Source organism: Denticeps clupeoides, unplaced genomic scaffold, assembly GCF_900700375.1.
Source record: "Denticeps clupeoides unplaced genomic scaffold, fDenClu1.1, whole genome shotgun sequence".
NCBI lineage: Eukaryota > Metazoa > Chordata > Actinopteri > Clupeiformes > Denticipitidae > Denticeps > Denticeps clupeoides.
The window spans coordinates 40,194-66,951 of record NW_021629706.1 but is presented as its reverse complement, the minus strand read 5'-3'; the positions used below and the strand labels follow the sequence as shown (position 1 = coordinate 66,951).

General features: G+C 50.3%; 1 protein-coding gene across 1 annotated transcript; it reads left to right on the top strand.

Annotated features, from left to right (window-relative positions):
• The first annotated feature begins 739 nt into the window (after nucleotides 1–739).
• LOC114772242 (potassium voltage-gated channel subfamily B member 1-like) lies at nucleotides 740–25,289 on the top strand. The gene is made up of 3 exons (XM_028965245.1): nucleotides 740–1,034; nucleotides 1,737–2,390; nucleotides 23,148–25,289. Exons 2-3 carry the CDS (start codon nucleotides 1,836–1,838, stop codon nucleotides 25,002–25,004), a joined length of 2,412 nt encoding a protein of 803 aa, XP_028821078.1. The 5' UTR covers nucleotides 740–1,034; nucleotides 1,737–1,835; the 3' UTR covers nucleotides 25,005–25,289.
• The last annotated feature ends 1,469 nt before the right edge of the window (nucleotides 25,290–26,758 follow it).

Genomic DNA, 26,758 nt, shown 5'->3' with positions numbered 1-26,758 from the left:
TTGGGTGTCCCACCTGAGGACTGAGTTCAGGGTCGCTGAGGGACACGCTGGATTATAAGTAAAAACTGGCCAACCACAACACTTCTCACCATCGCCGATATTAATAAAACTGTCACAGCCCCAGAGGCGTCAAATTTCAAACAGGTTTGATGTTCTGAAGACCAGCCGAGTCGTGGCCTGCTCGAGAGGGGTGTGTCGTGATCATTCATCATGTATACGTTGTATACGTTGCCACTGGCAACATGGAGAGAAACCAGTGATGTAACCAAACGCTGAGGACAGTGAAAAGTTTCTCCATGTGGTACTCGTGGTGACCTGTTCGCCCAACCCACCTATCGCCAGGTAAGGGTTAACAGGTCTCTTAGCGGGTTGCCAGAGTCGCTGGTTTCACGCCAAATGCTGTGATGCTGCACTGTTTCTAACGAAAGTCTTCTAAATGTATGTTCTATGGCACGAACACCACGCACCGAATAGGATTCCACCAAACTAAACTTATGTTTGTTTCATATTGTGTCAGTACATAACATACTGTCCATACTAACTCAGTGATTGGAACGGAATATTTTATTATGTCTATTATTATTATATATAACATAATTGTAATGGTGCCACATTGTCTTTCATTTAGTTGATTTCAGTAGTCTTCATTTAGTAGTCTTTCAGTATAGTAGATTAGATATAGGGAGGGGCTTTAAGCACTTCCGTTTCGTCTCCCATTAAAGCACATCAGCTGCACTCATCGTGCTGAATCCGGACTCAGTGGTTCGAATCCACTTAACCCCCTCGCAGAAACGCGGGGTAATTTTACCAAGACCTGGCAACTCCGCGCCCAGCCGCTCCGCGCCGCGCCCGTCTGTCGTTCGCTCGCCGCGGCGCAGGGAGAGGAGCGGAGACCCGCGGACTTGTTGATCCTCTTCTCCCCGCCCGTCCAGAGCCGAGAGCGGCGCGGCGCGGAGACATGTCCGTCCGAGGAGGCGCTGCGTCCCGCCGAAGCTGGACGAGATCCGACGCCGCCCTGGATCCGACTGGGAAGCGTGTGAGTCGCGTCGCCACGTTCTTCTTTTTAATCGTTACTCGTCCTTTACTGTTCAGGTGGAATTAACCGACGCATTTTCAGCAGCTGCTTATTAAAATGCATGTTGAAAGCTGCCTGTATGCGTTTTGTAGATGGGGGGTTTGTTGGAGGGGGGGGGGGGTGTAGATGGGGGGGGTTTGTAAATGGGGGGGTTTGTTGGGGGGGGGGGGGGGGGGGGGTGGGTTGTAGATGGGGGGGTTTTGTGAAAGTTCTGCCGTGATGGTGCCGGACATCGTTTCAGCACCCTCGGCGTGGACAGCTCCTCATCCCCCCAGAACACCTCGCAGGGTTTTACTTGGGGTTTTTAACAGCTGCCAGAACCTTCTGGTTCGTGCTGTTCCATATGCTCCTTGCTGACTGGTCGAGACCGGTGGACAAATTCTGGGAGATCCGCGTTCTTCTGAGACCATTTACATTTACAGCATTTACCAGAATTTACCCTTATCCAGAACGACTTACATTCAGTACATTTACATTTACGGCATTTACCATACGCCCTTATCCAGAGCGACTTACAATCAGTAGTTACAGGGACAGTCCCCCCCTGAAGACACTCAGGGTTAAGTGTCCTGCTCAGGGACACGATGGTCCTCTGGTTCATAGCCTTGGGAGACCAGAATGAATGATGGCTTTACCACTTCTTCTCCTGTCTTCCTGGCAGGTGCAGACATGAAGGAGAACAAGCGTGAACTGACCACCCCACCTTCGACCCGGCAGAAGCTCTTTATCTCCCTCCAGTGAGAAGTGACCGTCGGCCAGGATGAACAAGGCAGGCTCCCAGTCCACCGCCTCGCTGCCGCCGGAGCCGCTGGAGATCGTCCGGAGCAAGGCGGGCTCCCGCCGCGCCCGGCTGAACGTGGGAGGTCTCCTGCACGAGGTGCTGTGGAGGACGCTGGACCGGCTGCCCCGCACGCGGCTGGGCAAGCTGCGCGAGTGCAACACGCACGGCGAGATCATGGAGGTCTGCGACGACTACAGCCTGGACGGCAACGAGTACTTCTTCGACCGCCACCCGGGGGCCTTCACCTCCATCCTCAACTTCTACCGCACCGGCAAGCTGCACATGATGGAGGAGATGTGCGCCCTGTCCTTCAGCCAGGAGCTGGACTTCTGGGGCATCGACGAGATCTACCTGGAGTCGTGCTGCCAGGCGCGCTACCACCAGAAGAAGGAGCAGATGAACGAGGAGCTGAAGCGGGAGGCCGAGACCATGAGGGACAGGGAGGGCGAGGAGTTCGATAACACCTGCTGCTCGGAGAAGAGGAAGAAACTTTGGGACCTGCTAGAGAAGCCCAGCTCGTCTCTGGCGGCGAAGGTAGGCCCACCGTCAGGTCCGGCCATGAAGGGAGAACGTGGTGTGAAGCAGTGCAGGCCAGACGTAATATCAATGATAAGGAAGCTCTCATGATCTGCTCTTCGTCCATTTGATGGTCCTCATGCGCCGAAGCGGCGAGAACATGACTGTTGTGCAGCTGTAATATTACACTCTGCTGACCGCATTGAGGCGGGGCGGACGGCTTCATGTCTTTTTAATTGTTGCTGTGGCGGGACGTGATTCGCATGTTCTGATGATTTCCTGCAGCCATCTTCATTAGTGTAATCATTACATGGGCCGCCGCTGAGCTTACATGTCTTAACCCATCTGGCAGCACTGATGAATGCTGTGTGTGTGTGTGTGTGTGTGTGTGTGTGTGTGTGTGTGTGTGTGTGTGAAAACACAGTACCAAAAGGGATGCTGAAGTGCCAGATGGTGTATTTTTTCAGTGACAGTGAAGATGATACGGGTGAAACAAGTGAAATGTAAATCTGGGAAATATAAATCGATTCAACTTTGTTATTGCAACATGATCAGCATAAATCATCACCAGTGCAAATTTCGCTGGATCATTTTTCTTGTAGCATTAATGTACTCAATTCATACCTTGGGCTTTAACCGCATGCATGTTGGTGTTGGTAGTGGGCGTGGTCACGTTGACTAGGAATTAAAGCGCCTGATAACCTGCATGTTGGTGTTGGTAGTGGGCGTGGTCACGTTCGCTGGAATTAAAGCGCCTGATAACCTGCATGTTGGTGTCGGTAGTGGGCGTGGTCACGTTCGCTGGAATTAAAGCGCCTGATAACCTGCATGTTGGTGTCGGTAGTGGGCGTGGTCACGTTCGCTGGAATTAAAGCGCTTGATAAACTGCATGTTGGTGTTGGTAGTGGGCGTGGTCACGTTGACTGGAATTAAAGCGCTTGATAAACTGCATGTTGGTGTTGGTAGTGGGCGTGGTCACGTTGACTGGAATTAAAGCGCCTGATAACCTGCATGTTGGTGTCGGTAGTGGGCGTGGTCACGTTCACTAGGAATTAAAGTGCCTGATAACCTGCATGTTGGTGTCGGTAGTGGGCGTGGTCACATTCACTAGGAATTAAAGCGCCTGATAACCTGCATGTTGGTGTCGGTAGTGGGCGTGGTCACGTTCACTAGGAATTAAAGCGCCTGATAACCTGCATGTTGGTGTTGGTAGTGGGCGTGGTCACGTTTGCTGGAATTAAAGCGCCTGATAACCTGCATGTTGGTGTTGGTAGTGGGCGTGGTCACGTTCGCTGGAATTAAAGCGCCTGATAACCTGCATGTGGGTGTTGGTAGTGGGCGTGGTCACATTCACTAGGAATTAAAGCACCTGATAACCTGCATGTTGGTGTTGGTAGTGGGCGTGGTCACGTTCACTAGGAATTAAAGCACCTGATAACCTGCATGTTGGTGTTGGTAGTGGGCGTGGTCACGTTCGCTGGAATTAAAGCGCCTGATAACCTGCATGTGGGTGTTGGTAGTGGGCGTGGTCACGTTCACTAGGAATTAAAGCGCCTGATAACCTGCATGTTGGTGTTGGTAGTGGGCGTGGTCACGTTGACTGGAATTAAAGCGCCTGATAACCTGCATGTTGGTGTCGGTAGTGGGCGTGGTCACGTTCGCTGGAATTAAAGCGCCTGATAACCTGCATGTTGGTGTTGGTAGTGGGCGTGGTCACGTATTAGGAGTGTAGAGAACGGAGGGAAAAGGAGGAGAAAGGGAGGAGATGGAAGCTGTGCTACACCTGGGTGTGCCATGTATTGACAGGAGGGAGTTAAATCATCCAGAATGAGGAAGTAGGGGGTGTGACAGCTGTCAATCACACATATAGGCTCCTCCTCCCTTTAAAATCTTCTTACACACTAATTACATCTAAAATGGCTGGTTGGCTTGTTCCCATCTTCCCACGTCTTATATGTTAGCACAATTATTTGGATTAGAACAATTATTCGTAAATCTCTGGAATGTCATTAAGGACACAGCCATTTTGAGAACAGGGAACATCATATAAAAAGGCAATTTTTCTTGGCAGAAACTTTCCTCTCCGAATCGCACGGCGAGTGGTGGAATCTGAGAGCAGAAGCCTCTGAGACTGTAAGTGGCTCTTACGGTAATGGCTGCATTATCGGGGGTCCGGATGGCCGTAATTAAATGTGCCGTTGCGCAGATCCCACGCCGTCAGAATCTGAAAGAATGCGCTATGCCTGAGCGATGGCGCTGGACGCGTTCGGAGTTCCCGGCAGCTGCTGACGTCTGCGGTGAACTTCCGCAGTAGCCTCGTTCGACCGTGCCACCGTATGCTCTCTCCCCCTTTCTCTCTCTCTCTCTCTCTCCGGAGCCTCCTTCCAGATTTGGCCGTCCAGACAGCCTCCCACCGTTACAGGCTGCCGGGCGCGGCGCGAGAATCCTGACTCTGGCCGGGACGGCGGGATGGGAGCGGCCTGCTGAAGAGCGCGTGGTCTATAATAAAACAAAAAAAAATGCTTTAATGCAGCAGAAGGGAACTTGAGTCTGGGGTGCAGGATGATGTCGATAATCGAGGTCTTCAGAGACACGAGAGGAGCTTTTTACTGTCCACCGACTCTACGAAACCTGCGTCCTTTAAATTTGAGGGACGAGAAGGTTCAGATTGGACTCTGTAACCACAGATTTTTATAGATTTGAGTTGCTTGCTCTGAGAAGCTTATCTCCAACAGGAATAAATATATACATTTGGTTATTTTCCCAGTACGCAGCAGTGGACGTGTCACACTGGGGTTTAATGGCTGCGAGCTTGTTTTTCCCGCTTTTAATTGAAGGCAGGCGCCATTAAAATGGGTTGCTGCCGTGCCACTGGCTCCGCCCCATTCATATTTCAGTGCCGATGAATTTTTAATTGCACATCAGTAATGCTTGACTCTGTGCCGGGCGAGGGAAGGTGCTAACCGGAACATCCATAACCACAGATGTCACCCGCTGCCGTGGACCCTCCTGGGCCACAGGACCTCGCGGTCACACGTCCCGCCCAGCGTGGAAATTATTTACTTTACAAGTTGTGGGCTTTCATGTATTTCCTTATCTGCGGCATGTGGACCTCCATCGTGAATAATTCAGCGGTGCAGACCGAGAAGAAGCACAAACACGCGTTTTATACTGTTATCATATTAATTATAGATGAGTCTCCCCACGCGGTGGGAACTTTGGTGAAAATGCAGCCCATCGGCCGAACTGGCGGTCCAGGTGGAACACGAGCTCAACTCGGCTGTGTACACGGCGGCGCGCCATCGATTTCATACTTCCTGGTCGGGTCTCTCCTTACCGATGGCGTGACGCAGTATCTGAATGATGGACGTGCGGCCGTGTCTTAAAGGGGACGCGGGCAACACCCGCGCAGGGGAAAAAGCCCAGAAGTGCCTGGGGGGGCTAAGGTTTCGCCGCCATTTTAGGCCCGTTGTCGGGGTGGAAGGAACCCTCGCTCCGCTGCTCCTTTCAAGGTCAAGTGCCGAAATTTAAAACCTGCGGGTGGACCAGCTCACAGAAAAGCAGAGCTCGGCCCCGCCCTGTCCCGCCCCACCTGGACGCATGGCTGCCAATCATATCAGTACTGCCCCTTACTTTACTTTACTTTACTTTACTTGGCAGACACTTTTATCCAAAGCGACTTACAGGAGGACGACACCAGCAATTCACATGCGATTTCTATACATTTTGAGTTACAAAACTGAGAATAGAACATGCAGGGAAGTGCTAGACTAAATTATTTACTTATTTATGTGTGTGTGTGTGTGTGTGTGTGTGTTAGACTTGTGTGAAGTATTTTTGGAATAAATGGGTTTTCAGCTGCTTCTTAAAGGTGGTGGTGGTCTCGGCTAGTCGAATGGAGCAGGACAAGTTGTCCCACCAGCCAGGGACAACAAAGGAGAACAGAGTGGATTGGGACCGGAGACCCCGTGAAGAGGGGATTTTTAGTCTCGTTTCGTGTGCAGATCTGAGAGGGCGTGCAGGAGTGTATCTGGCTAGTAGTGTGTTGGTGTAAGAGGCAGAACTTCCATTTACAGCCCTGTAGGCAACATCAGGGATTTAAACTCGACGCGAGCAGCTAGCCGGTGGAGAGAGGTGAGAAGAGGCGGGACGTGGGTGTGTTTCCGCTGGTTGAAGATGAGGCGGGCTGCCACGTTTTGGACCATCTGGAGGGGTTTTATGGTGACCGCAGAGGCTCCAGCCAGGAGAGAGTTACAATAGTCCAGTTTAGAGGTGACCGTTGCCTGGACGAGGAGCTGCGTAGCCTGTTGTGACCATCTCTTCTACAACCATCTCTTCTTCTGGCCGGGACGTAGGCATAGTGGCAAGCTGGTTTAGGACGAGGCGGAGAAATGTAGGATCTGGTTATGAATGCACAGGGTGCCACCATTAACTTAAATAAATTGTCATTTTGACTTTTCAATATGCTAATCAGAATCACATAGTTAGAGAGATGATTCATCCGAAAGTAAATTTAATTGTCAGGCAGTTTTTGGCCTTTTTTTTCAGGCCTCTGCAGACCAGGAACATCATGGTTGAGCAGAATCAGCATTTTTCTCCACGAGTTACACTTACCGACAAATTCCGAACGACGACAATCCTGATGACGGTTTTTGAAAGTGCAGCGCTGCCCTGCAGACACCGTATCTGGGATTCGTATTACGTTTCTGCTCAACCCAGCCATCCATCCTTCACAGCCTGGTCCTTGTGGGCAGTGGTGGCCTAGCGGTTAAGGAAGCGGCCCCGTAATCAGAAGGTTCACTAGGACCCTCAACTATGATCCGCCAAGGTGCCACTGAGGTGCCACTGAGCAAAGCACCGTCCCCACACACTGCTCCCCGGGCACCTGTCATGGTGCCCACTGCTCACTCAGGGTGATGGGTTAAATGCAGAGGACAAATTTCACTGTGTGCACCATGTGCTGTGCTGCTGTGTATCACAAGTGACAATCACTTCACTTGTCAAATACACTGCGTCCAACCCGTTCACTTTGAACCAAAAATCCGAGATAGTCGGTGTTGTTCCCTTCGTAATGTGGCTGTAAATCTGAGACACGCGGCAACACGCGGCGTTCATTTCATCAACATCCATCTCCCCGCCTAGCGGACGAAGGCGCGGGGAGGACGGCGCGGTGATTCATGGCGCCGCGAACTGGGGTGTCACCTCCGACGGTGCAGGAGCAGGAGCAGGAAGATGAAGATGAATGCTGGCCTGCAGGGTTCCGGGAGAGGCGGGCCGGCAGTCAGTAAAGCGGGCCGAGGAACTAGTCGGTCAGGAAGGGTGTGTGATGGTGGCAGCACTTGCTCCTTCTGTCACATTTACTGATCCTGAGGGATTCTCCAAAGTCCTCGAGAGCACTTTCATCAGGAATCGTCCAGATCTTCCCCCCTTAAAGCTGCGGCAGACTGAGAATAGAAGGTCAGAATCATAGACTGTTATGTCCTGGTCCAGGACAGGAACGTAAAAGAAGATCGGACGAATAACTGGGGAAAAAATTACTGTTGCACGTATTCATTTGCCAGATCCAATGCATGCAGAACAGAGAGTTGGGCGGAGTCAAGACATGTCCACATACAGGAAGTGCAGGACAAGATTCTAATTTCTATATGGATGCATCTGGGAGGGATCGGGGTTCTTCTCTAGCAACACAGTGGAATAGAGTATTCCTTTTTATAAAGTCTAAAGCCTCATAAACAGATATACAGTATGAATTGTGTATGTACAGATGATCTCATTACGTGTCGATGTTTGCGTTGGTGGTGTGTGTGTGTGTGTGTGTGTGTGTGTGTGGTGGATTGGATGTGGTTTCCACATTTTTAAAGAGATCTGATTATCATAAGTCATATATTTAGGTTTTAATGCGTTGGTGCTGTAGCGTGGTGCGGGTTATAACACACACACACACAGAGACACCGACACTATGTAGACTAAGCAGTGTTAGAGAAAGGGGTCACGTTTTCTCTCTTGATCATCAGAGGAGTTGTTTTGCACCAGCTGGTGGTGCCTTCATGTTTCAGGGGTCACAGGTCAAGTCAGCCCGCCTCAGAGACCTTACCAGTTCAGCACCGTTTTTATGCTTTAACGTTCTTCAGAATGATATATTGTACCGTCACTACATCATGGACAACATGTGAGGAATAAGTAACGGTAACGACTCTGACAGCAACCAAATAGTGAGAACCGTACGCTACACTGTATTCGTGTAACACATGGATTGTAATTAAAAAATCTGGATTATATGGTCCAGTCCTGAAGCTCCGTCAGATGAAGCTCAACCGAGCTGATCTCTGCAGCCGGTATCAGTTTTCATCAGAACGCACCATAAATACATCTGCAGCCCGGCGGGAAAAGGTCCCGTGGACAATTTAACCCATTATTCATGTCCACTGTCGTGCCGGTTCCTCGCGACACCGTTCCCTCCACAATTCCACCCTGGAGCGGATGAAACCAGGAATAAACTGCCGGATGTTGGATACGGAACGCAACACCGGCGGCTGCAGGCCTGACCAATAAAACCAGTTTAACCAGCGCCGTTCGGGGTCACGTGGCTGCAAGCAGTAAGCACAGCTTCACGTTGCAGGGGGTGCCAGGCTGGGGACGGGGACGGGGAGAACTTGCTCCACTGGTGAACCTCGTCATGATATGGGCAGAAACGCTCGTTTCTCATCAGTCGTTAATGAGCAGCCTAAGTGCTGCGGTCTGACTGCGCCGCGGCCAGTTACAACCGACGTTTTGTCATTTTTCATTTTGCTCTTGTTGAATAACAGAACCGTCCACCAAAGGAACGTTTTGGTCCAGAGAATCACTAACCATGCAGTGATTCATTTACATTTACATTTACGGGATTTGGCGGACGCCCTGATCCAGAGCGACTTACAACGTGCTTCCATGTCACCATGGATGAAGTGGTCAGTTCTGGTTCACTAGGACCCCCAACTATAAATACAATCTTTTTATTCACTCTGTTCTAGTTTCTATACAGAAGTCAGACAAGAAGAAGGTTACAAGTTCATCTAAATCTTCTCTAAAGAGGAAGGTCTTGAGCTGCCGTGTGAAGGTGCTCAGTGACTGAGCTGGAAGTTCATTCCACCACCGAGGGGCCAAGACGGAGAAGAGTCTAGATGAGCGTCTTCCTTTTACCTTCAGAGATGGAGGGACCAGGCGAGCAGTACTGGAGGCTCGGAGTATACCAGGTGCAGTGCGAGGTGTAATAAGGGCTGTGAGGTAGGATGGTGCTACTCCATGTTTGGCTTTGTAGGCCAGCGTCAGCATTAAATGCATATACATCAAAGTAGAAAAAGGGTCATTTTTACGATATTTCAGCGTTTTGCGTCCCTTCTGAACTGTTGAACATTTAATCCTGAGAACATTTTGGGGGAACGTATCCGTGGAATCAAATGTCACGGTGGCGGGACATGGCGAGGAAGGAGGACGCATACGCGCAGCGTCACGAGACGGGGGATTTATTACATGGAGCACCAAAGAACGACCCGGCCGCCGACAGGGCAGCTTTTTTAATTTATGAAACCAGATGGGAACAAGCAGGGGTGACCACAATTTCCTGAGAATAAGATCTCATTATATGAATATCTAAAATAATACATATATATATATATATATATATATATATATATATATGTGTGTGTGTGTGTGTGTGTGTGTGTGTGTATGTGTGTATATAAACAATACATAATACAATATTATATATATAAAATATGACTTTTAGAAAGTCAGGGGAGGAGATGTTCTCCAGTATTTTTGAAGGTATGAAGACCCAGATGGGAAAAGCCTCTTTACACACCGTGCCAAACACGCTGGTCATTTCAATACCACAGTCCTATTTAAATGAGCAGGAGGCGGCCAGCAGAGCAGCAGAGCAGCAGAGCAGCATAGCGCCCGGCTCGTATTACCACGCATGCAAAATAAAACCCCATAAAAACATGATGTCTATTTTAGGACGTTCATGCATCAGAAGTGACGCCTTTTAATTAAATCAAACCCCAGAGATAATGAAGCTGTTGACGGTTCTGCAAATAAAGGGGATTAAAAAGATGATGGCGGCGGGTTCCATGGGGGGCGTGGCCTCCTGCTCGCATGTGGTGGGCGCCCGGGATGGGGGGGGCGGGAGCGCCCAACTTCCCATTCACCTACACAGACGGCGGACGGTGGGAGCGCTGGTTGCCATAGAGATCGGCAAACGTTTCCAAGGCGATGTTGGGCTGGCTGAAAATCGGCCATCAGTCCCACGTTCCCTCACTGTTCCACAACACCAACGTGGGCCGAGGATTTGTGTTTGTTATGAATGCGATATCGTGGAGACGGAGCCGGGGCGGCGTGGTAAATATTATGCTGCGAGCTGCCCGTCCTAATTAGGAAGAGTTGTGTGAGGCGGCCGGTGCCCGGAACGTTCTCTACCTGAGCGCTCGTCTCCATCACGCAGACTCACACGCGCCCCCGGAGGCCGGAACACACCCCAACACCGCCGCCGATGGCGCCCAGATCACCGTGCCGGGAACCCTGCACAGAGCCTTTCGCGGCAGAAGGTTCTGGGGTTCTGCGTCTCTACATGCTGCGAATGGAACAGGGACGTTTTTATTGCGTTTACGGTGTTGACGCATCTTGCACGATGGGAAAATGGGGATTTTGGTTGCGGTGGAGCGCGCTGCAGAGGTTTATTTTCAGACCTGGACTTGTTAGGCAGCCGAGCGGTGAAATGATCTGCAGGAATGAGCTGTGCCACATCCGGAGAAAAGCAGCCCGGAGTCTTCGCGGAGTGGGAGTGTGAGAGAGACAGAGAGAGAGAGAGACAAAGAGAGGAGGGGAGAAAGGGACTTTTCTAGGTCACCGCAGTGATGGTCGCATCTGGTTCAGTTTCTATTTAAAAACAGGTGCAAAAAGGCCCCACAATGCCACGCCTACCATGCCATGCACTGGAGGTCAAAGGTCGGTCGATTTCGGGAGGGAATGAGCTGGGAACGTCCTCAGAGGACATTAAATGGGCCACTCGGTCGGAGGTGGCCAGTCCCCCCATGAGACCAAAGCCTGACCCTCCCCACAATATTTACTGGGAATATCCAGGAAGATGAAAGCTTTAAAAATCGCTCTTTGAAACATGACTAGAAATTGATTTTTTTTATGGCTTCTTTTAATTTCCATCTAGTCATCGACCATCTTTTCTTAATTTATTCATGCTTTTAACTACAGTGTTGAATGTTAGATGCTTGTGCGCCGTTCCAGCCGCCATTGGTTGGTTTGACTGCAGTCTTCCATAAATGACGCGTCCCTCAGTCCCCGTGGATGTTGACTCTACGGGCAGCTCAGCCGATGGACCTTAAACTGGAAGCCTGTGAGAACCCAGGGACGATTTAAGTGGCTAAAGTCCTCAAGAGGCTCGAGCTGTGGACCTTCCATGTGGCATTTCAGGTCCCTCTGCATCAACCTTAAAAGGCTTCACAGCCCTATAAATACATGGCAGACTGCAGGAGGGGCCAATCAAGGCCGTGATGGTGACGGAGCTTCCCTGTGGAGGGTGGGAAGTGTTGCACCTCATCACACTGAGAGGAGCCGCGGTGGCTGGGTGGTTCATTAGCCGAGAATCATCTGATCCGAGAACATCAAAGCCCAGTGAAGGCCCTTTAAAACACAGCTTTCACTCTCTGTGTTTCTGATGCAGGGCGTCAGGTGTGACGGAAAAGGGGGAGGTGATTAGATTCTGAAAGCCACGCCCACCGTGGCGTCTTGGGCCGACATGTCAGGACGTACCTCGTGGACAGAAGACAAAGAAGAAACCCTCAAACACAAACATATCATGCCGTCATTCCGAAAGCAGAGATGGCCTAGCAACCAGACAAAACAAGATTTATTTAAGGAGATAAGTGATTGTCGGGAAGGGTTGTTCCCCACAGATCACAACAGCATTCTTATTTCTGGCAGCATGTTCACCATTTACTTTATTTTTCGGTTGCTGGTTATGTTTCTGGGATTTCAGCTCAAAACTTCATGACATACTTCATACAGAGGAGCCTGTAGGTGTGATTGACAGCTCTCACACCCCCTCCTTCCCCATTCTGGACAATTTAACCTCCTGTCAATATGTGACACGCCCAGGTGTAACGCAGAGTCCATCTCCTCCATTTCCCTCCGTTCTCTACATTCTTAATGCCCCCTGTACACAAACGTGACCACACCCACTACCAACACCCACATGCAGGTTATCAGGCGCTTTAAATCCAGCCAACGTGACCACGCCCACTACCAACACCAACATGCAGGTTATCAGGCGCTTTAATTCCTAGTGAACGTGACCACGCCCACTACCAACACCAACATGCAGGTTATCAGGCGCTTTAAATCCAGCCAACGTGACCACGCCCACTACCAACACCAACATGCAGGTTATCAGGCGCTCTAATTCCAGTCAATGTGACCACGCCCACTACCAACACCAACATGCAGGTTCTCAGGTGCTTTAATTCCTAGTCAACGTGACCACGCCCACTACCAACACCAACATGCAGGTTATCAGGCACTTTAATTCCAGCTAACGTGACCACGCCCACTACCAACACCAACATGCAGGTTCTCAGGTGCTTTAATTCCTAGTGAACGTGACCACGCCCACTACCAACACCAACATGCAGGTTATCAGGTGCTTTAATTCCAGTCAACGTGACCACGCCCACTACCGACACCAACATGCAGGTTATCAGGCACTTTAATTCCAGTCAACGTGACCACGCCCACAACCAACACTAACATGCAGGTTATCAGGTGCTTTAATTCCAGTCAACGTGACCACGCCCACTACCACCTTCAACGTGCAGGTTATCAGGCGCTTTAATTCCTAGTGAACGTGACCACGCCCACTACCAACACCAACATGCAGGTTATCAGGCACTTTAATTCCAGTCAACGTGACCACGCCCACAACCAACACTAACATGCAGGTTATCAGGCGCTTTAATTCCAGCGTCCTGATGGGAGAACAGGTTCAAACCCCACTTACTATCGCTGTGTCCCAGAGTAAGACGCTTACCAGGGGGACTGTCACTGTTAATTATAAGTCGCCCTGAGTAAGGGTGTCTGGTAAATGCTGTGAGTGTAACTCTGTCAGGTCCTGTCTTTAAAACAACACTAATCGGATGGGTGATTAACTTCCTCGTTGTAAGAGCAGCGCAGTCCCACTTTGTGGGAATCGGTGGTGCCACCCGTGGGTCATGCTGTCCTTGTATGGGCGAGGAGAGCCGCAGCGGCGTACCACAGTGACGCGCTGTTTACACAGCAGTGAGTGGATGTGGGCAGCGTGCTGTGTGTGTCAGCCTCGCACCGACGTCTGTTCTGCTTCCCATCGGGTGAGTAACGGCGCTGCTAAACAAGGACTCTGCAGAACGCTCCCCTCCATCATACTCGGCAACACCTGCCGCCGGTCCCAACACCGGCTCCTCCTCCACATCCATCCTGCTGCGATTTAGGGTTTCGTTCCACTTGTAAATCACGCGCTCACCGCCACCGGGGCCAGACGTCCAACCGGCGAGAAGATGACGTCTGCAAGACCGACCTCACTTCAGTTAGTGCATATAGAATGTAAAGTGTGTGTGTGTGTGTCTGTCTCGGGGTCTCACAGGGTTTCCTCTTACACCTCGAGAATAAATAATTCAATTGAGGCCAAGACTTCAGTGAGGAATCAGATCCCTTCCTGCCTGTTTTTCCGTGTGCCCATGACTGTGGAGATGGTGCAGGTTGGTGGAGACCCGTGCGGATGAAAAGAACATCAGTGATGATTATCATTCACTTTCATTCAAGAATTAATAAAAGAAAAAAAGGTTTAATTTAAACCTTTATTCGTCAGTGGGACGGAAGTCTCCGTCCCAAAAAGGAAGAGCTGATGTCATTTCCTCTTCGTCACCAAGGCGACGTCCCACTCGGCAACATAACAAGACGGCGAATATCTCTGAGCTGTCTACTCGCCCTCAGCATGTTTACCGGCGCGGTCGTGGACCTCGGCTCCACGTCCCATTAAAGAGACGCGTCAGACGAGCCGCTGACGTGGAGCCAGGTTCGACAACACAGCTCAGCAGCTTGTGTGACGGCCGCATTCCCGAAAGCTCAATATTTACGGCCTTTTTGGATCGTCCACTTCCTGCCGTGTCACTGTGTACTTGGGAGATTTCGGGATGTGTCGGCGCGGTGGCTTCTCCCGTTTTCCCCCACATTTCCCCGCACCCTTTATCTGCCAGACCGGGCCGGCCAGGAGCTTCAGGACGCCCTGTAGTCCCTGACAGAGGGGACGCCGGCGGCCAGGCTGTCCAGAGATCGGGCCCGGCAGCCGGGGCGCAAAGTTCCGTCTGTTCGCTCGTTACTTACCCAGCTGACGGACTTCTGGAAGTTTCGCCCTCGACTGCGTTTTTCTAGAACCGGATCAGCTGTAGCACACGATCGACCATCAGAGCGCCTGAAAGGGACGTGTTGGTACGTGTCATATATTGAGAAGAGTTTTAAGAGGGCGTTTATTGTCCAGATTGAGGAAGAAGGGTGTGTGAGAGCGGTCAGTTATTCCTACAAGCTCCTCCCCCTGTTTTTATTCAAAAAAAGTTCATGTTCTGGTTGTCAGAAATAATTAAAAACAAAAAGGTCTGGGTGTGCAGAGTAATCCAAAATCTCGACCCTAAGGATACCAGCTTGGTATCTACAGAAAGCACCGAGCACGCTGCTCACCAAGGGTGATGGTTAAATGCAGAGGACAAATTTCACTGTGTGCACCATGTGCTGTGCTGCTGTGTATCACGTGTGACCATCACTTCACCACTTAATAGTTAGTTAGTCAGTCCAGAAAACGTAGAGTGACCCGTCTTCTCCAGAACGCCTCGGTGCGAATTTTTAAAGGTTATTTCCCTCTGAGCGGTTCTCTGCTGAATGTCAGGTTGTGATGCTCCTCAGGTCCTCCTGCTTCCTGTTTGTAGGTCTCTGTTTGTGGACGATCCTGGCAGGGTAGTTGCAGGAGAGCTTTCTCTGGCAGGGGGAGCCTCGCGGCGCCGCGGCGCCGTCCTCTTCTGCTCAGATGGGAATTTTGTAAAAAAACGGCCTTTTCAAATGTTCGTCGCGCTGCCGAGGGAAACGAGGTCACTTCAGATGTTTGTGCCCCACGCACGGCGGCCACAAACAAACTCGGGGAGGCCGCACCGCGGCCGCGGCTCCATTATTTATAGCCCTGCGTCCAAACCTGGACGTTCCCCCGGTGCGTCCACCCTGAATGCAGGAGTAAATCTGAGCCTGCAGACGTGACCTCCGACCTGTCATCTCGCACGGGCCCGGGAGACTCTTCCCATTTCCCGGCCATCCGGCAGCAGGGCGAGAGCCAAATATAGCCGCGGCACGATGGACCCGCCGCTCTCCGCGACCGGCGCGCCATGAATTATTGAGCTCAGGCGGAGGTGGGACTCTCCCGCTGGTCATTTCTGCCGCAGAAGGTCCTCAGACAGACAGAGGTGCATTCTGGGCGGACCAGGTGGCCGCGTCACAGCGCGGAGGAGGTGAAGCCACGACGTGGTGAAGATGAGCCGTCCCCCGCGACCGCCGCCTGAAGTGGGTTGTCATGACTACAGCGTGCGATTAATGGGCCTGCCACATCCAGCGGTTGCCGGGCACGCATGGGGACGCGGGGTCATGAAACACGTTCCTAATGAGATTACACTGAAAAGGACGCCTCACGTCGCAGTTGGACGCGGTTCCATTCTTCATCCAACTTCCTCTCCGTTCACCAGGTTATTTCTTATCCAGAGAAAGTTCCACTCAGGTCCACTGTTCTTTTGAACACTGTTCTCACGTGTTCTTTGCAGGGTGTGCCGCTCCAGCGCGTCCCTGTACCACCCCAAATAAAGAACGTAGGCTCCGCCTCCGCTCGCTTCCAGCGTCCCGGGACGCTTTGCTGCTCACCAAGTATACAGAACCCAGGATCGCCTCTGATAACCGACCGCACGTATCTAAAGAAATCCTATTAATGCCTCGTTTTTATTTCGTAAACCATATCTAGTCTGTTTTTTATTCGCCCACAACATTACGTGATGTACTTTGTTCTAGTTATCGTCACATGACCAGCATTTACGTCTCGTCTCTGTCACGTGAAATGGGTTCCTCGACGAACAAATTTTCATCATTAAACGGCCGCTTTATTCCTACACATAAAGAATACAAAGGAAGGCTAACGTCAGGCTAACGTCAGGCTAACGTCAGGCTAACATCAAGCTAATGTCAGGCTAACGTCAGGCTAATGTCAGGCCATGTAAAAAGCCAAATAAAGCTGCACCCTAGTACTTTACACTACTTTTAAATGTGCTTTGGTCACTTTCCAATCGCTCCTGATACCAAAATATGTTTAATAATTCTGCAGCACCAGACTACGCCACTTACCGCTTCAGGTCCCGTACCGCGTCCTTCCACCGAACCCTCTCACGATGTAGTGCGTAACTTCCCACTACAAATACAAGTTATTACTACTAATATTCTACGCCACGACCGTAAAAGGGCGATAAAGCTACCGAGGCCAAAATACAGATTATCAGGACTTCAATGCGAACGTTCTGATGGGTGGAATCACGTTCTGACCAGACACCCGATACCAGGGAAGACACTCCGGTTACCACAAGCGTCCGGCACCCGACCGGGTGCCGGTGTTCGGTCACATGGTGAGCGTTAATTAGGGGTCAGAGGAAACCGGCGTCTTTTTGTCCCAGCGTCTCGCTGCCTTGACGAGACCAGATTCCCTGTTCCCTGTATCCGAGCCGAGACAAGCGTGCAGAACGCTGGCGTCACTGGTGTGTACGTCCTCTCAGAACGGACAGCTTCAGCACGACCGGGTGAAGGCCCCATAACTGGACACCGCGGCGGACAGACGGCCAAGCCGACGCTGCGCTTTGACCAACCACGAAATGCCAACATCGTGTTGGCTGGTTAAAAAGAGATGAATAAAAGTGAATAAATATTCGATTAAAAATGTCTCTGTGTCTTGTGAGGACATCGCTTTGGACGGCCCCGCGCGCTCACTTACAGTCGTTACGTAACGAGCAGAGGCCGGTTATGCAATAAAACCCGCGTTTTTAACCCAGCGACTCGCAGTCGCCTTTTTTCAAACGAAACGGCGGCAGAATGTCGCCATCCGCGGCAGTCGGTGTCACCGCGTCCGTGGTGACCGGTCACAGCTAATCCGGCCGTCTGGGTGTGAAGATTCCTGATTCAGACTGAAACAAGGAGCGATTTAACTCGACTAGTGAACAGGGATGCGACGATGCGTTCAAATTGTGATTCGAGACGATTCCAGAAGGTCACAATACAGTTTCCTCACATTCTTTCACATGATGAGCTTCACACAAACTGAATTAAACTGTTGATTTACATAAATTAACTGCAAACATTTTTTTTTTTTATTTTCTATATTCTTTTTTGCTTTTACGTCGGTCTTGTTGGTCCCCTAACTCTGTATCTGAAGTCTCTTGGTGCAGAATTCCAGCCACATTGATCCAGTCCCACAATGAGATTTACCAGGACGCGCCGTCTCACCGTCTGTAGCTTTAAATGCTAATGAGGAGGAGAGAGGGCGGGGCCAGGAGGAGAGCGGCCTATAGAAGTTGAGGGGACATTCGGGGAAATGACGTCATCAACACCGTCCACCAACCACAATGTTTGTCGCAGTCGATATTTTTCCAGAAAAAATTAAATGAACAAACTGGTTCTTCAGAGTCTCGCATGACCGTACTTAAAAAATACGTTTGTGCTGATTTTTACGTCCAGTCACAAGCAACTGCAACGCTTCACACGTTTGGAAGCCATGACGGTCGGTGGAGATGACGTTTTAGGGGCGGGCCGGAAATTCTCTGGGTGGAGAAAGCATGAGAAACGGAAGGTAGCCTTTCCCCTTATGACGTCACAAGGGGACAATTTCCAGATCCGACCGTCTGAGCTGCTGAAGCTGAACTCTTTACACCGACCGCCATTTCTAGCCACCGCAGGACCGTAGACAGGCTGGAGGAACTCGGATTAATGTTCAATCATCTCACAAAGTCACATTTCATGTCAGGGGACCTTTAAACCCCAATTTTTAAACCCCCTTTTCAACTACCATCATCAGAGAGGAAAATCTGCACAAACACCACATTGAGACCTTATCTCACACACACACACACACACACACCCAGAGCATCCTGTAATGCCTCTCGCTTCCAAGCCCGCCCACCAGAGCCCACGGTGCATCATTCACCCGCTGCTGCCGTACTTATTCCATTAGTGTTAGATGACTCCCTGCAATCTGTCTGTTTTTCCACCGCCGAGAGTTCCCAGCATGCCCTTGGCCAAGCGTCCCTCTCGCTTTTTACCTGACTGTCTCTCGCTTGGCCGCCTGGTTTTAAACAGTGTCGGGTAGGAGCCGCTCTGTGCACCGGTCATCGGTCCGTCCAGCAGCTCCGCCTGCTGCAAGCGGGACATGTCCATAACTCATAATCCCCAAACAACAACGCTTCTTCACCGAGATCTTCTCCGTCCAGCCAGAGGTCAAATCACACGATTAACAGTCGTCACCGCCAAGGCCAGCGAACCACTGGACGCGTAGAACCTGCCGGACCTTTGAATGAGAGATGGGGCGCCTGTGAACGTTCCACACACCTTCACACCCACAGAGGACATCGCTGCAGGGCCATTTGTCCCTGTCAGCGGCAACAGCTCAGGGAAACCCAGTCCTGAGCTTGAGGCAAGGTGGTTCTGTGTCTCCACAGGTGGGGGAGAGGACCTGCTCGTTTTCAGCCGTCCTTCTGCCTGACCGGGTCGGTGGTTCGGCGCCCCGGCGTCCCCCCCCTCGGTCCCCGAATTCCCTTTTTAGAAATGCAGAGGCCGACTGTGAACTGTAATGAATGTAAAACGCATGAAGCCAAAAGTGTCCAAATTCGGTCGGGGACGGCCTCCGTCGTGGTGGACGTTTGCGAGAACCTGTCCCCCACTATTGACATTTAGCCGACAGACGGATTTTGGACAATAATTAGCACATTTTCGGTGGGGGGATTTGAACTTTGATGTTGCAGTGAAAGTGCGATAGACAGCAGCACAGCACACGGTGCACACAGTGAAATGTGTCCTCTGTATTTAACCGTCACCCTGAGTGAGCAGTGGACACCACGACAGGCGCCCGGGGAGCAGTGTGTGGGGACGGTGTGGCACATTGGCGGATCGGGATTCGAACCGGCAACCTTCTGATTATGGGGCTGCTTCCTTAACCGCTAGGCCACCACTGCCCCGGGTTGTCTGCTTGTTTGGTGGGTTCATTGTGTGCCCAGAGGTACCATGGTGATCAGGACATTTGTCCAAAATTGTGTAATCTGGTCAAATGTCCCCCAAAACGTAGGAACTGCAGGAATCGTTTTCCTGAGTCCGCTTCCGTACCGGCTAGGACGCCGCTGGCCCTGGAAGAAGTGTGTGGCGGTGGAAGCCACCCCGGCGTCCCCCTGATGCCAGTTTAAAAAGGACATTTCCCGCTGAAGCCCGGAGCCTGCGGGGAGACTCGTTATTCCCGTTCCCACGAAAGCGCCACGGCGCTCCGGCCGGGCCGACATCTGTCACGCCTCCGCCACAACCGGGGCATGATGGGAGATTCTGGCACGCACGGAGGAACCCGTCCCGAGAAACTGGACTGGAGCTGCTTGCCCTCGGGGTCCTTCACGCCCGACTGGACGCGCACACTCAACCCTCGCCGTCCGGAGGGATATGAAATATTCAGCCGCCTTCCATCGGAGGAGGAGGAGGATGAAGATCGGGTGGCTTGTTTACGACCTCATTACAGACTGACCCCCCTCCTGCTGGGAAAGAGCAGATGCGCTCAGCGATTAGCACTCATCACGCGCCACGCCTCTGTTTATCTTCCACGTTATGCTCGGCGTCGAGCTAAAAATGCGCTAAGCTAAACACACTTGTCGGCCGCGGCTGGTGTTTGTTTTCCGTTGGCGTGCGTGTTGAGCGGCCCGCGGTCTCCATGGCGCCCCACATGCTCCCGCCATTAACGCCCCCCCTCGGATGGCCGTACATTTACATTTACGGCATTTACCAGACGCCCGTATCCAGAGCGACTTACAGTCAGTGGTTACAGGGACAGTCCCCCCCCTGGAGACACTCAGGGTTAAGTGTCTTGCTCAGGGACACAATGGTAGTAAGTGGGGTTCGAACCTGGGTCTTCTGGTTTATAGGCGAGTGTGGTACCCACTAGGCTACTACCACCCAAACTTACAATCAGTATGTAACGGGGACAGGGACAGTCCCCCCCCTGGAGACACTCAGGGTTAAGTGTCCTGCTCAGGGACACGATGGTAGTAAGTGGGGTTTAAATCTGGGTCTTCTGCTTCATAGGCGAGTGTGTTACCAACTAGGCTATACCACCCAAACTTAAAATCAGTAGTTACAGGGACAGTCCCCCCCTGGAGACACTCAGGGTTAAGTGTCTTGCTCAGGGACACAATGGTAGTAAGTGGGGTTCGAACCTGGGTCTTCTGGTTTATAGGCGAGTGTGGTACCCACTAGGCTACTACCACCCAAACTTACAATCAGTATTTAACGGGGACAGGGACAGTCCCCCCCCTGGAGACACTCAGGGTTAAGTGTCTTGCTCAGGGACACGATGGTAGTAAGTGGGGTTCGAACCTGGGTCTTCTGGTTGATAGGTGAGTGTGTTACCCGCTAGGCTACTACCACCCGGTGATTAGTTTCGGTTGCCTGCAGGGCTCGCCGCGACTGGTTGGACGTTTGCTTCCCGGCGATAAAATCTTTATTCTCCCGTCGGCAGGCCGGCCCACCTGCTCCCTGGACTGCAGCCAGGTGCGGCGCCCGGGTCTTATTTCGCCCCGGCTTTGTTGTACCACGCAGGGTTAAAAGAGACCAGCGTGATACGTGATGAGACACCGAGCTCATTCAATCAATATTTCAAGTGGCCGGAGGTGTATAATTCGCCGGGAAATTTAAATAAGAGCTTCAGTCTGGTGAAGCACGAGTTCGCCATTCTTTTGGCCCCTCGCTGAATTAATGCTCGGCCGTGCGGTGAAGAAACGGGAGAATGGAACCCATCACTGCTCCTGTTCCGCCCGCCAGGACGTAGCGTGATACGCCCGACGGCGGTAACTCGAGGCGCGCGCTTAATTAACGTGATTTAATAGCTTTTTGAGCCTTATTTAAACATGTCAGGATTAAACCGCGAGGTCAGTGGGCGGCCCGTTCCCACGAGGTCGGAGTTCTGATGAACACCGTTGACTGCCACAGCTTAGACTAAGAATACGTTTTGACTGAGTTCCAGACTGCATTTGCAGTGCGGGACGGCCATCGGTGGCCCTGGAGAGGTCGTCCCTAGAAAGGCCAGAGTTCTCCAGGCAGCGGCCAGGACTAATCCTGACCACCTAAACCCAGCATTTGCCGGATGCCAGTAGTGACGGGGACAGTCCCCCCCTGGAGACACTCAGGGTTAAGTGTCCTGCTCAGGGACACGATGGTAGTAAGTGGGGTTTGAACCTGGGACTTCTGGTTCCTAGGCGAGTGTGTTACCCCACTAGGCCGCTAGCACCCTCGATCTACAGCCAGGAAGAATGGGCCCAGTGACCTTGCTGTTTATGACCCACCGTTTCACCACCATTTCTAGGAAGTGATTGTTTTCCTGTTTTACAGCTGGCCAATTTAAGTCTATGCTTCTGCTGCATGTCTTTCGTGTGTAGAAAGCGAGAGAAGCGAGAGGGTGGAATGGAGGAGGAGGTATGGGAGGGTGTGTGGGATAGATAAGCTCATGAGAGAGGAAATACGACAGAAGACGTGAGGTACTGGGTCTCAGTACAGAGACGGAATGAGAAGGTTCACCCCCAGAGATAATACCTGAGGACAGGAGACACCGTCACCAGCCAAAACACCCGGCTCTGAAACAAGAGAAATGACATCAATCGCAGCCGGTTCATCACCCTCCCTTGTCGCCCATGTCAAAACATATCGTATCGAGGATGCCGTAGTTAAACCAATATTGGTTGCTAGGGAACAGGCAATAGTTTGGTGCGTATTTGGCTTATTGACCTACTTTACAACAAATAATTGTGTAATGCCTGATTAACTATACACACACACACACACACATACACACACACATATATGTATATGTATGTGTATGTATGTATATGTGTATATATGTGTGTCTATATGTATACATATACACACACACATATATGTACATACATACATACATATACATACATACATATACATATGTTATATATATGTTATATATTATTTATATGTTATATATATTTTACCATTTACCAGAATGTCTTAATTAATTGCACAATTTTGCACATGATCTCATCTGGTAAAAGACAGTACAAAATTATTGAGATTTTTACAGCCAAGGGCCAAACTGAATTCCACCCACAGCTTCTTTAAAGACTATTACCCTGTCCTTTGTGCTAAGACTTCAATAAATGGAGTATAAATTAATAATGTGTTCCAAGGATCAGCCATACAAAAGACTCTTAATACTAGCTCCCGGTCTCTAAGTACTTCTAAAAATTTTATAGCATCATTATTGAGCAGGCAAGGAAAGAAGAGATCCTGCTGTACGGAAGTACCAGCTTTTGCCCTCTTTCTTTTGTGGTCTCCTGAGATCCTTTTAGAACAAAGGCTCCCGGTTCCCCAATTTTCCTGGACACTAATAACCTAATTGTATTTTCTGTGTCTCCGCAGGTCCTCGCCATCATCTCCATCTTGTTCATTGTGCTGTCAACCATCGCCCTGTCTCTAAACACACTGCCGGAGCTCCAGGACACGGATGAGTTTGGACAAGTGACTGACAACCCTAAGCTAGCTCATGTTGAAGCTGTGTGCATTGCTTGGTTCACTATGGAGTACCTACTGCGCTTCCTGTCTTCGCCCAACAAGTGGAAGTTCTTCAAGGGTCCTCTGAACGTCATTGACCTGCTGGCCATCCTGCCGTACTATGTCACCATCTTCCTGACTGAATCCAACAAGAGTGTTCTGCAGTTCCAGAACGTTCGACGGGTGGTGCAGATCTTCCGCATCATGCGGATCCTGCGCATTCTAAAGCTGGCGCGCCATTCTACAGGGCTCCAGTCACTAGGATTCACACTGAGACGAAGCTACAACGAGCTGGGCCTGCTCATCCTGTTTCTGGCCATGGGCATCATGATCTTCTCCAGCCTGGTCTTCTTTGCTGAGAAAGATGAAGAAGACACAAAGTTTAAGAGCATTCCCGCGTCCTTCTGGTGGGCCACTATCACCATGACAACAGTAGGGTATGGTGACATCTACCCAAAGACCCTGCTTGGGAAGATTGTTGGGGGTCTTTGTTGCATTGCCGGAGTGCTGGTGATTGCTCTTCCCATTCCCATCATCGTCAACAACTTTTCAGAGTTCTACAAGGAGCAGAAAAGACAGGAAAAGGCTATTAAACGGCGCGAGGCCCTGGAGAGAGCCAAGAGAAATGGCAGCATTGTCTCCATGAATATCAAGGAGAACTTTGGTCGCAGTGTTGAGCTCATGAACGTAGTTGTGGAAAAGAACTCAGAGGACCCAGAAAAGACCGAAAATGCTCATGACAACCATCTGTCGCCCAGCCGCTGGAAATGGGCACCTAAGCCTGATGCCTCAGAGACCAGGTCCATTAAGTCGTTGGATGGGAAGGAACCAAGCTCTCCAGACAAAAACTGCCAGTCCAGCCCCCAGCACCTCGACGTGAAGAAGCTGGAAGAGATGTATATCATGATGGCGAAGACGCAGTCCCAGCCTAATCTAAATAGCAAAGAAAGAGTTCCGTTTTCCAAAATGGTAAAGCAGAAGGATGAGATTGAGTTGGGGAGTCTCCCCACGGACACAGCGCCAACCACTGCTGAAGGTATCACAGACATGAGGAGCATGTCCAGCATCGACAGCTTCATCAGCTGTGCAACTGACTTCCTTGAAAGCTCACGCTTCTCCCACAGCCCAATCACGAACCTGCCCGGAAGAGTCAGCGCCAATCCTGGCCTACAAACCACCTTGGAGCACCATGGGGAATCCACACCAAGTCCAACAAGCACAACCAAGACAGCACCTAAAACCACGGAAAGATCACGGCATGGCATGCACCTGTTCAACCCTCTGAGGGCACGATCTCTCAAGGTCAATTTTCTAGCTGGGGAGGCCGGCCACTCCCCTTCCCCGACACAGAAGGGTGCCGCCCTCTCGGACAGCTCTGCTGTCTCTGACCGTTCGCTCATGAGCCCCGAGGTGTCAGTCTACACAACGGCCAGCAGCAAGACCCCACCAAAGACCCCCGAGATCCTGGCACCCACGGTCTTCACATTCCACGACGCGTCTATCAGCAAGTACATCGATGCTGACACCGACGAAGACGATCACCTCCATGATGGCGCGGAGTCCAGCCCTTCTGACCGGCTGCTAGACTACGTGAGCAGCAATAGCAACTACCAGCGCGCCCACAATCATCTGGAGATGTCCCAGAGGCTTCTTGGGCAGAATAGTGTCCAGGAGAACCATGTGACTCAGCGAGTCTGCCCCAACACCTATAACAGCGCGAGCTAAAGATGGTCTAGAGGAAATACCAATGAAAAGGTTCACCGTTATCACACCAACACAAAGCAACACAAATGCAAAACCGCGAGGCACAGAATTTCAGCAGACATGGATGAATACAACGTCTTCTACTCTACAGAATGCTGACCTTCCTACTACGCTCCACAGAGTTTGTGGACATTGTGACCAAGGACTAAAGTAAAAGGTACAGTACAGGCCAAAAATCTGGACACACCTTCTCATTCGACGTGTTTTCTTTATTTTCTTGACCATTTACGTTGGTAGATTCTCACTGAAGGCACAAAAACTATGAATGAACACATGTGGGGTTCTGTACTTAACAAAAAGTGGAGACCTGACCTCCACAGTCACCGGACCTGAACCCAATCCAGATGGTTTGGGGTGAGCTGGACCAACAAGTGCTAAACACCTCTGGGAACTCCTTCCAGACTGTTGGAGAACCATTTCAGGTGACGACCTCTTGAAGCTCATCGAGAGAATGGCAAGAGTGTGCAAAGCAGTAACCAGAGCAAAGAAACTAGAATATTAAACATGTTTTCACTTATTTCACCTTTTTTTATTAAGTACAGAACTCCACATGTGTTCATTCATAGTTTTGATGCCTTCAGTGAGAATCTACCAACGTAAATGGTCATGAAAATAAAGAAAACACATTCAATGAGAAGGTGTCTCCAAGCTGTTGGCCCGTACTGTATTTTAGAACATATGTTAGTGTGTCACACACAGTAGATGTAGGCATTATGGAATCCACTTTGTATAAGGATCAGTTTGCTGTTTTCTTCCTAGTGTTCTCTTCCTCAACTTTTGCCTTAGTTATATGCACCTGAAGTCAGTATATGTACACGTATGTGTCCAGGTACCATGAAGGTACAGCGTGTGGTCTTGAATGAGTGCGTCAGGATCCCTGTATACATAAACACTTTATTGTGACTGTCCACATCAATTCTGATTATTTAAAAAAAATATATATTTTTTTTTGCCTGGCCACTCACAAACATGCCCTTGAGCAAATATGTTCAACTAAATTGCTGTTCAGGAAGCCGGAGTTGTGTAGGGATGTGCAGCCACTGTGATGTGCGGCCTGCGTCTTTATTCAGAAAGAGCACTTTTTCCAACATCATTTTCTTTTGTTTCTGGTACCACATTTGTTTTTGCATTGACCAAGTGTGTATGTGTGTGTGTGTGTGTGTGTGTGTGTGAGAGAGAGAGAGAGACAGTATGATTATTTTTCCATAGAGACAAGAGACCCTTTTTAAAGGGGAACTGGCCTGAGCAGCTTCCTGTTTTTATAAATCGGCTTTGCAGAAGGAATCCACTCCTGACTGCCGGGACAAATGCAATCAGCTGGGACTGAAAGACGATTCTGTGCATCACTCTGACTGATTTGGACAGTTCCGTCTTTGTATAAAGCGTTTGTTAATATATTGTAATAAGGTAACAGTAGCTATTGTAGAACTGATGGCACACAACACATTGTTGTGCGAAGGAAATGAAAGAATCAAATTGTATATTTTTCAAATATTTTCTAAAGAATGGAAAATTAGACGAATAAATTATGCTTATCTCCTAGTTTTGCATTTTGATCTATGCTGTTTTATTTCTGAGGAATGTATTTTCAATTCTTTGCTACTGTGAAAATTCTTTTTGACAGTTCAAAAATCAGTAATATCAATAAAGAACTATTAGAGATAAAACTACACATGAATGAACTTATCGATCACTGCAGCAGTAACAAGAAGTAC

Excerpts from the sequence above, each read along its gene's own strand:
- LOC114772242 (XM_028965245.1), top strand. The coding sequence starts at position 1,836 with ATGAACAAGGCAGGCTCCCAGTCCACCGCCTCGCTGCCGCCGGAGCCG. Across the intron at positions 2,391-23,147 it reads GCTCGTCTCTGGCGGCGAAG|GTCCTCGCCATCATCTCCAT; the intron begins GTAGGCCCACCG and ends GTGTCTCCGCAG.